The sequence below is a fragment of the Suricata suricatta genome, chromosome 16 (genome assembly GCF_006229205.1).
Source record: "Suricata suricatta isolate VVHF042 chromosome 16, meerkat_22Aug2017_6uvM2_HiC, whole genome shotgun sequence".
Classification (NCBI taxonomy): domain Eukaryota; kingdom Metazoa; phylum Chordata; class Mammalia; order Carnivora; family Herpestidae; genus Suricata; species Suricata suricatta.
Window position 1 is genome coordinate 17,659,678 of NC_043715.1, and position 10,819 is coordinate 17,670,496.

General features: G+C 40.1%; 1 protein-coding gene across 4 annotated transcripts in view; it reads right to left on the reverse strand.

The window, feature by feature from the left end:
• Positions 1-10,819, reverse strand: part of CTCF (CCCTC-binding factor) — a 47,544-nt gene that overhangs the window by 6,660 nt on the left and 30,065 nt on the right. For all 4 annotated transcript variants that reach the window (XM_029924562.1, XM_029924563.1, XM_029924561.1 and 1 more), the window contains 6 exons: positions 8,156-8,289; positions 6,658-6,778; positions 5,840-5,989; positions 1,858-2,018; positions 1,149-1,331; positions 396-531 (listed from right to left, as the gene is read on the reverse strand). In XM_029924562.1, coding sequence (XP_029780422.1) covers positions 396-531; positions 1,149-1,331; positions 1,858-2,018; positions 5,840-5,989; positions 6,658-6,778; positions 8,156-8,289 — 885 coding nt within the window. The remainder of the gene's footprint in view (positions 1-395; positions 532-1,148; positions 1,332-1,857; positions 2,019-5,839; positions 5,990-6,657; positions 6,779-8,155; positions 8,290-10,819) is intronic.

A 10,819-nucleotide genomic window follows, 5' to 3' on the forward strand; every position in this document is an offset into this window, starting at 1 on the left:
CAGAAACATGTTAACTGCTGCTGTAAAAATACATACATTAGGGGTGCCTGGGTGGCTCAGTTGGCTAAACATCTGCTTTTGGTTTCAGTTCAGGTCATGATCCCAAGTTTCATGGGATCCCAAGTTTCTGTGCTGACAGTGTGGAGTCTGCTTGGGATTTTCACTGTCTTTCTATCTCTGCCCCACCCAGCTCTCTCTCTCAAAAAAAAAAAAACACAAACAAACAAACAAACCACACACACACACAAAACCATACACACATTAGAAAGACTATAAGTTACAGAAAGTAAGAGTGATTGGCCTATCTCTATATGCCAGCACATCCTACATAAATGTACTGGCAACTGGGCACCAAAATCTATACATGTAACTAAATGCAGAAACAAGGTACTCACCACTGTCAGAGGAGTCTTCTTTTTTAGAACGCATCTTTCTTTTTCTTCCACGTTTACTCTTCTTTGTTTCCCCTCCATTTTCTCCTTCTACACCATCTGGACCAGCACAATTATCAGCATGTCTTGCCATGGTATTCTAACAAAAGAAACAAAACCTTCATTCATATTACTAAAAAAGAACTGGTATCAGAACTAGAAGTTCTCTCATTTTAGTTTAAAAACTAAAAATTTGAGGTAACCATATTAAGTCCAAATGTTCTATTATGTGCTAATAAGCACATCCTGAACATGCTCTCGTCATTCAAGGGAAATGGCCTCCCTCTGGACAGGGAGAGAAAGAGGGAAAAGGAAGGGAGAGGGGGAGGGGAGGGGGAGAGAGAAAGAAAGAGAGAGAGAGAGAGAGAGAGAGAGAGAGAGAGAGAGAGAAAAGAAGTCCCTTAGAAGAGGAGGCTGCATCCTCTGAACAGGGGCTCAGCAACCTGCAGACAAGAGGAACATGGGAGGATCAGCTCAGCTCCCTGTCCTGTGCAGAGCTGACTTACATGGCCCTAAGGGATGATCTAGGAGACAGACCTATTCACAGATATGGAGTTCCCCTTCAGCAGAAGGGTTCACATATGTATAGAGAACCTCGAGGTGGGGATGAATGGCCCTTTCCAAATGATAAGACATCTCGGTGCATATAACCTCAGTGGAAAATCAAGAAAATGGTATTAAGAACCATGACAAGGGAAGTAAAGTTCTGACTCTTACCCGGCGTGTAAATGTTTTCCCACACTTAGAACAGACAAAGGCCGCAGGGACAAAGTTGGGGTCATGATAACGTTTGAAGTGCATGTCAAGGAGTTGTTTCTGGCGGAAGGTCTTGTCGCAGTGGCTGCAGGCATAAGGCTTCTCCCCGGTGTGGGTGCGCTTGTGCATGATCATGTGCCTCTCCTGAAAGAAGGGGAGTGGGGTGGGGAGAGGCCTCAGAGCCTGTCATAGGGCTGCTACACTAGCCACAACCTACATGCATGTGGTTGACAGGCCTTTCTCTCTGAAGGATCTTAGACTCAAAACTACCCATCCAGATGATAAAGTTACCTTTACTGGGGCGTAAAACTGCTTCCATAAATTCTAGTATGGATATGCTCCCCCCAGCTGGGCTGCTTGTTTTGATCACCCCCAAGCAATAGGCCCCAGGAAAAAATTCTTCCCCTTTCTCAAGTCCTGGACTTAATCCCCCCAGTTCTGAAAAAGCAGCCAGTACTTAGCCTGAGGGGGAGGTAAGCTATGACTGAATAAAACATCCACTGGGGACTGAGAAGATAAAATTGAGGAGTGAAATCTTTGGTGATACTCCTCATAAATCAGTCTGAAAATACCATCCTTAAAAATAGCCACCATATAAGGAATAAAAACCCTCTAATAAAACCTGACACTGATGGGGAATCAACTGCTTTCTAACTATGAAGGTCTCTACCTGTCTGCAAGCGTAATCACACTGATCACACTTAAAGCGCTTCTCGTTCTTGTGTGACTTCTGATGCTGGATGAGGGCATAGCGCTCATGAAACACAGCATCGCAGTATCGACATTTCTTGCCTTGCTCAATATAGGAATGCTGCTTTCGCAAGTGGACACCTGAAAACAAAACACAAAACCCAGTCTAACTTGTGAAAACACAAACAACATTTTTTTTCTGCTTCTTAAAATAATTACTCTGGCTGCTCTGCTGAAAATGAATTAAAAGAAAAGAGATGGGTGAGAGCAGATGGTGGCTAGGAAGGAGCAGGGAGAAGTGATGAGAGCCTCAAGAAGTGGAATCAACAGGATTTAGTAACCAAATACAGAGCAAGGAAGAAGGTGGGGTGTCAGAGACGACTTCCAGGTTTCTGGCTTCAAAAATCAAGTAGGTGGTAGAACCATTTGCTGAGACAAGGAACAGCGGCTAAGGGCTGAAACACTGTTTTGGGGAAAGGTCAGGGGGTTTCAGACCTTCAGTTCTAGATATGTTAAATTTGAGATGTCAACGATATCGAAGTAGGGATAGAGATGGCAAAGACTAGATAAGCCTAACTCAAAGGAAAGACTTAGAGTATAAACTGGAGTTGTTAGGATTTGAGTAAACCATGGGAGCTGATGAAATCAATAAGGCAAAAAGAATGAAAAGGAAGACTATGGACCAAGCTTTAAGAAATCTGATAGGTAAGGGGTGCCTGGGTGGCTCAGGCTGGTTGAACATCTGACTTTGGCTCAGATCATGATATCATGGTTAGTGGGTTCAAGCCCCACATCAGGCTCTCTGCTGTCAGCTCAGAGCCTGGTTTGGATCTTCTGGCCCCCTCTCTCTCTGCCCCTCCCTTGCTGGTTCTCTCATTCAAAATAAATAAATAAACTTAAAAAAAAAAATCTAACAGGTAAGGCTAGTGGGAGGAAAAGGGGTTAAAACAAGAAAAGGCTGAGAAGGAACAGTCAGAAGATAGCCAACAAGCTATAGTGCCAAAGAGGCCAACAGAAGAAAGCGTTTTAAGTAGGACTGCACAGTCCACTGTGAAGAACACTCTTAAGAGATCAAGAAACATGGGAAGTAGAGTACTCCCCATATTCAACAATGTGGTGTTCTTAGTGATCTTGGGAAGAGTCACTTTATAGAATAGGGTGTAAGCCAGATGGGAGGGAAATAAGGTGCTGAGGAAGGGAAGACCGTGAAGCACAGGTTTATGAGGGTTGGCAGGGACAGAGATAAGAGTCAAACCTAAACATCCAAGTAACATTAAAAAAAAAAAAAAAAGAATAAGAAATAAATGAACCCAAGTTGAATAAGTCCTACAGATCTGTTGTACAGCATGATTCCCAAAATTAATTAAATTACTTTTAAAGACTATTTTTAAGTAATCTCTACACCCAATGTGGGGCTTGAACTTACAACCCTGAGATCAACAGTCACATGCTCTACTGACTCAGCCAGCCAGGCAACCTAAATTCCCAGTTTATAATACTGTATTACATCTTGAAATTTTGCTAAGTTTTCATGTACAAAAATTTCCAAATTACATTTTAAAAAGTTTTTTTTTTTTTAATTTTTAATGTTTTTAATTTATTTTTGAGAGACAGAGAGAGACAGCATGAGCAGGGGAGGGTCAGAGAGAGAGGGAGACACAGAAGCTGAAGCAGGCTCCAGGCTCTGAGCTAGCTGTCAGCACAGAGCCTGATGTGGGGCTCAAACCCATGAACAGTGAGATCATGACCTGAGCCGAAGCCAGATGCTTAACCAACTGAGCCACACAGGCGCCCCAAAAAGTTTTCTAATGTTTGTTTATTTTTGAGACAGAGAAGAGACAGAGTGTGAGTGGGGGATGGTCAGAGAAGGAGACATAGACTCGGAAACAGGCTCCAGGCTCTGAGCTGTGAGCACAGAACCTGATGTGGGGCTCGAACCCACAAACCAATGAGATCATGACCTGGGCCAAAGTTGGATGCTTAACTGACTGAGCCACCCACACGACCCCCCCCCATTATGTTTTAACTGGCAAAGTTAGACACTATAAAAAAAAGTCAAACCTAGATGGGGAAACTCTTTTCCTTTCCAATGTTTATTTATTTTGAGAGAGGGTGTGAGCAGGGGAGGGAGCAAAGGAGAAAGAGGGAGAGAGAATCTCAAATGGGCTTCAAAACGGGGGGCTTGATCCCGTGACTGTGGGATCATGACCTAAGCCAAAATCAAGAGTCAGACACTTAACCAACTGAGCCACTCAGGCACCCTAAGATTTTTCCTTTTCATCTTAAAAAAAATTTTTTTTAAGTTTATTTATTTTGAGAGAGAGAGAGAGAGAGAGAGAGAGAGAGAGAGAGAGAGAGAGAGAAAATCCCAAGCAGATTCCACACTGTCAGTGCAGAGCCTGATACAGGGCTTGAACTCATAGACCATGAGATCATGACCTGAGCCAAAATTAAAAGCTGGATGCTTAACCAACTGAGCTACCTAAGGTGCCCTACAAAGTGATAAATTTTAATTATGGCATATTAGTGTGAAATCAGGCCTGCTTTGAAGAGGGAACACAAACTTCCTTGGGACTGGTTTTGAGAAATAACTATTATTTGACAGATCCTAGGCAATTACATAGGGCCTAAGGGGTATAATGCAAATATAAAACATCCAAGCTATTTACGGATATCATAAAAAGTGAATTAATTAAAAAAATTGAATAATCCAGGGGTGCCTGGGTGGCTCAGTCGGTGGAGCGTGCAACTTCAGCTCAGGTCATGATCTCACAGCTCCTGGTTTGAGCCCCATTTTGGGCTCTGTGCTGACAGCTCAGAGCCTGGAGCCTGCTTCAGATTCTGTATCTCTCTTTCTCTTTGCCCCTCCCAAACTCGTGCTCTCTCTCTCAAAAATGAACATTAAAAATTTTTTTTAATAACTCAGACAGTAGCTGAGTTATTCACTCACATTCCCATGAGATATTATTAGATTTTTGGTTTCTGTACCATAAAAACAGTATTATTTATCAGAGGACAGAGACTCTTAAATCTTTCTAACAAAGTCCTCTTAAAAGCAGGGTAGGTAGAACACATGAGCCAGGGGCCTTATTTGAAAAAATGTGAGCTGGTCTGCATTTTTCTCAATATGGTCATGTTAATATAAAAATGATTTAAGACATCAGCTAAATTACTAACTTTACATAAAATCTTTTGAGTAAAACTAGTGTAGAAAGATAGGGCATATTTATGCTGTAGCTCATATGTTCCTGATATGATCCAGGTACTTCTATATCAGTGGAACTAGTGGCTCTTAAGAGGATTCAAACCCAGCTTGCCACTATAAGCTGTGTTGTGTAGTTCTGGTCAAGACATCCATTGGAGCTTCAAGTTTATCACCTATAAAGCTAAAATACATATGCTTTGGTGACTTCATACAGTTGTGAATATCAAATGAGTTAAAAAGTAAAACAATGCTGGGGCACCTGGGTGGCACCTGGATCAGGTAAGTGTCTGACTTCGGCTCAGGTCATTATCTCACGGTTCCTGGGTTCAAGCCCTGTGTTGGACTCTGTGCTGACAGCTCAGAGATTGGAGCCTGCCTTGGACTCTGTGTCTCCCTCTCTCTCTGCCCCTCCCCTGCTTGGTCTTTCTCTCAAAAAAAAAAAAAGTTAAAGTAAAAGACACTTTGTAAAGTATAGTAATTTACCTAAACATAAAAACATTTTTAAGAATAAATTAAAGGAGCAATACACCTACTATCAGTGCAGAGCTCAACGCAGGGCTGGAACTTCCAAACCATGCAATCACAACCTGAGCCGAAGTCAGATGCTTAACTGACTGAACTATCCAGGAGCCCCAGCAATGGCTTTTATTAAGTGGCATGCCATTCACATACACAAAACTTATATGAGTCAGAAAAGGAAGTCATTTATGATTTTTGTGTTTTCATAAATCCTCAAAAATATTTTTTATTTACTTACCCAAATCACTTTTTCGGGCTATGACAGTGTCACAGTGGGGACAGTGAAATTTGGCCACATTTTCTGTGTGCTTCTGTAAAATGTGCATCTTCATGGTACCACTTTGGGTAAATCGAGCATGACAAATATAACATTCATAAGGTTTTTCCCCTTAAAAGGAAATACAGAACAAACAAATTAGATGAAATGAACACTACCATTTAATTAGAGAGTAATTCAGGAGTCAGTAAAGCTAAGCTACAGAGAATCTGTGGCTGTTACCCAGAAGGCTCAGGCTCACTGCATGGCTTGTACCTGTCTAGAGAGATAGAAGAGTCCTAAACTGCTGCCACCACCACCCCTGCTCTGCAGCTCCACCTGAGTCATTCACACAAGAAAGAGAGCAGGTCCTACAATAAGGCTTGCCTTTGTGGGCAGGAGATGGAGGACAGGAGGACCTACAAGTTCTTTTCTTTTTCTTTCTTTCTTTTTATTTTAATTATCTCTACACCCAATGTGGGTCTCAAACTCACAACCCTGAGATCAAGAATCATTTGCTCTATCACCTACACCAGTCAGGTGCCCCTACAAGATTTTTTTTAAGAAAAAGATAGTACTGGGAAAACTGAATGAGCTGGATTAGGTTTTCTACCCAGACTTCTTCTAATAGTCAAACTTTCCATTCTCCAATGTATACTCAGAACAATGAATTCAGAAGATATTCCAGAAAAGCATTTGTCAATTCCATTACTTTCATCCTAGCTTCCATTCGAGTAAGCAATAATGTCCCATGGAATCCACTGAAAAGCAGCTCATTAACACAAGGGAAGATGTCCTACCTGAATGGGTTCTCATGTGCCTCTTCAGCTTGTATGTGTCCCTGCTGGCGTAACTGCACAAGCTGCACTGGAACGGACGCTCTCCAGTATGAGAGCGAATGTGACGTTTTAATTTGCTGACCTGAAACACAAAAGCAATCCAACTTCTTACTTCTGTTAACACTGGTTGTAATGTGAGTGCTGTGGGTTAGGCACAGAAGCTTAGCTTTTGGGCACTGAAGTTCACGATACAGAAATAGTCTAAAATATAGTATTTCTTCCTCATTACTTGTAACCTTTGTCTCTCAAATCCTTATCATAATCCAAAGGAACCGGGCAGACAAATGGATGGGGCATAGAGGAGTCAAAACTGGTTATTATATAACTATTTAAGCTGGGTGGTAGATTCATGTGGGTGTATTATCCTATTTTATCTATTTCTATATATGTTTCCACTTTTTATAGGTTTGAAATTTTCCTTAGTAGTTTAATCTATGCTTATTTGCAGATCAATTTCCTTCTAGATACATAGGTATCATATTTTTTTATTTTTTATTTTACCTCTAAATAATTTTATTGCTATTAGAATGTAAAACTGTTTCCTACTATTGATCATATAAAGTTACTGACTTCTGTGTGTTTGTCATATATCTGGCCATCCAAACGGACTCTTACGGCTTTAAGCCTTTCAGCAGATACTCCTAGTTGTTCTGTGTAATCAAGTATGTCTGCAACAAATAACATTTGTTTTTTCATTTATAATTCATTTCTTATTTAGCTAGGATTTCCAATACAAATTTGAAATAGTAATGGTAAGAAGAGATGTTTTATTCCAAATTTTAACGGAATACTCCCAATGTTTCAGAGTTAACTGGGATGATCTGACTACAGGTTTCTGGTCTACATTTCTCATAGTAAAGTCATTTTCTTCTACTCTTAACTTGCTAGGACTTTAAATGGTAATAAATACTGAATTTTAGTTTTTCAGTCATCTACAGAAATGATCATATGGTTTTTCTTTAACCTCTCAATGTAGTACAAACCAGTAATTTCTTAATATTCAACTATCCTGGCATTTAAAATATACTCTATTTAATAATCACTTATTTTTAAATATATTACTAAATTGGTTAACAATTTTACTTAGTAATTTAATTTTTCTGTGCAAAAAAGATACATTTTTGGTTTTGGTAACATCCTCAACCCAGTTTTGGTAACAGTATAGCCTCAAATAGTAGAGGAGATAAAATTTCTATTTTTAAATGCTCTGGGTACATTTATTTCTTTGAAGTTTGGTAAAACTCACCGGTAATAACATGTGGAACTAGTGGTTTTTTTAAAAATGGCAAATCTTTCACACTCATGACAGGTGTTTTTTTTTTTTTTTTTTTTGGTGGAGTGGGAGTATTAATAATCTAGTAAGATTTTCTACCTCAGCTTAAGTCAGTTTGGTTAGTTTTTATCCTTATACTGGAATCATGGCCTTAAGACAGGAACCAACAAGGAGCTAAACACTTACTTCTACACTGGCGTAATCGCACATGGAACACTTAAATGGCTTCTCATGGGTGTGTTTATAACGACGATGCCGCACCAATTCTCCACTAGTCACAAAGGCCATGTCACAGTCTGGGCACTTGTGAGGACGAGTACCTAGAGAAAGTGAGTTTTAAAGGAAGACAAGATCAAGGGCACAATTAATGACAGTTCAACATGTGACATAAAACTGCGCATGATGTTGAACTCTGGTCATCTCAACAGCCTTGCACTAGCCTGAGAGTAGCTCCAAAAGCTATGGGAGTGCCTGCAGACTTTCTAAGAACCACGTGCCAAACATTAAGTTTCTCTTAATTATCCATATGTGATGTTTTGAATAAAAATGTTTTTATCCCTAAGTTTATGAATTCTGATCACTATGGATCAAAAGTTAATAGAAACACAAGTCTGCTTCAACACTTGGTAAAAAAAATATAGAACACCTTTTAAACTTCAATGTTCTGGGGAGCCTGAGTGGCTCAGTCAGCTGAGTGTCGGACCTGGGCTCAGGTCATGATCTCACGGTTAGCGAGTTTGAGCCTCACGCCATGCTCTGTGCTGACAGCTTGGAGCCTGCTTTGAATTCTGTGTCTCTATCTCTCTCTGCCCCTCCTTTGCTTGTGCTCTCTCAAAAATAAACATTAGATAAACAAACAAACAAACAAACTTCAATGTTCTGTCAAGTACAGGCCACAGAATAATAGTTATTTGACCCAAGATTCCTTTGCACATCAAATCTTACTGTATTACGACTGTATTAGGGCGACTGGGCTGTGCATATTCTGACACTTTTTTCATAAAAAACAAAAAAAACCCATAAATATGTTTTCTATATAAATTTGTTTTGATAAATCTAGAAATTTAAAAAGGCTTTAAAAAGTAGTGCTGCCTTTTATGTGATTCAAACAGACCTTTATTTATTTATTTATTTATTTATTTGGAGGCTCTATGCCCAACATGAGGCTTCAACTCACAACCCAGACCAAGAGTTGCATGCTCTACTGACTGAGCCAGCCAGACACCCCAAAACAGATCATTTTCAAATATCCATGTCTAATATTATGTGATCTGAATGTCAATCCGTGGAATATTTACACACTTTTACAATCTAATAAACACTCCATATATTTTTCTTTTTCCTGTTTACTGAAGGAATCTTACTTTTTTTTTTATATGTCTATTTATTTTTGAGAGAGAGAGAGAAAGAGAGAGAACACATGTGTGTGCATGAGCCAGGGAGGGGAGAGACAGGGGAGAGAATCGCAACCAGGCTCCAGGCTGTCAGCACAGGGCCTGACGTGGGGCTTCATCTCATGAACTGTAAGATCATGACCTGAGCTGAAATCAAGTTAGATGCTTAACTGACTGAGCCACCCAAGCACCCCTTACATTTTTTTTTTGGAAGAATCTTATTGTTTTTAATATGTCCTCACATAGTAGCCCCATAACATAACTGATTAATTACCTTAATAGATCTTCTCTAGTCACTCTTTATTCTAAATATAGCATTGGAAACACACCCAGGTAATAATGACAATAAAGAGATAAGTGCTGTGTTCATAGACCATTACTCAAAAACTCGGAACCTTTTGTAATTGTGCACTGCAGGTAAGAGGTGACAAGAAGGTACCCCAAACACCAAAACCAAAAAAGACTACCTCTGAGAATGGAATTAGGAAAAATCACAATGTCATGAATAGAACTACCCACCTGTAGAAATGATTCTGAGATTGAGAGAACTCACAAGAGGAAAGTGTGCTTAAAAATGACAGTAATGAAGAAATTCCAATGAATGTTCATGTGCTCATTTTGCTTCTTTAGTACCACTAAGGATATAGGAGTGAAGAATAGAGTTCTTTCTATGAAAAATATAGTCTGGAGCACAAATAGGTAAGTAAAACAACAATTAATGAGAGAAGGAAAGCAGGATCCATTTCTGTTAGGACAACATGAACCAAAAACCAAGAACTTCTAATGTTTACCTAGCACTATCTAGGGGACAGAAAGAAGCCTGCCACTGGTAGACATAAGCATGGCAATTAGAGAAGTAGATATTGCTGTGCAACAGACATTTTCATTGGGTTGCACCACCTGGCTGCTTATGCCCCTCTACTCAGGGTCCGTGTTCACCAAGTCACCTGTCAATTGCTACATCATCTCAATATAGGTAACAGTCCTTTAGAATGCAATACAACCGCATTGAGAAAATGAAAAGGTGTATTCTTCACTGTAAACTGATGTTCTGGTATGCATCTGACCCTTGAGGGTTTGATTCGTATGAATTAGTCCTGCCAAATTAGCTCTGAGCAACCAGGCAGACCACACTCTTATTTTCTTTAAAAAAATTTTTTTTAAATGCTTTTCAAATTTATTTTTGAGAGGGGCGCCTGGGTGGCTCAGTTGGTTAAGCCTCCGGCTTCGGCTCAGGTCAGATCTCACGTTCATGGGTTCGAGCCCCGCGTCGGGCTCTGTGCTGATACCTAGCTCGGAGCCTGGAGCCTACTTCTGGTTCTGTGTCCTTCTCTCTCTGCCCCTTCCCCTCTCATGCTCTATCTCTCTCTGTATCAAAAATAAATAAAACATTAAAAAAAATTTATTTTTGAGAGAGAGAGAGAGAGAGCGAGAGAGAGAGAGAGAGCGAGAGTAC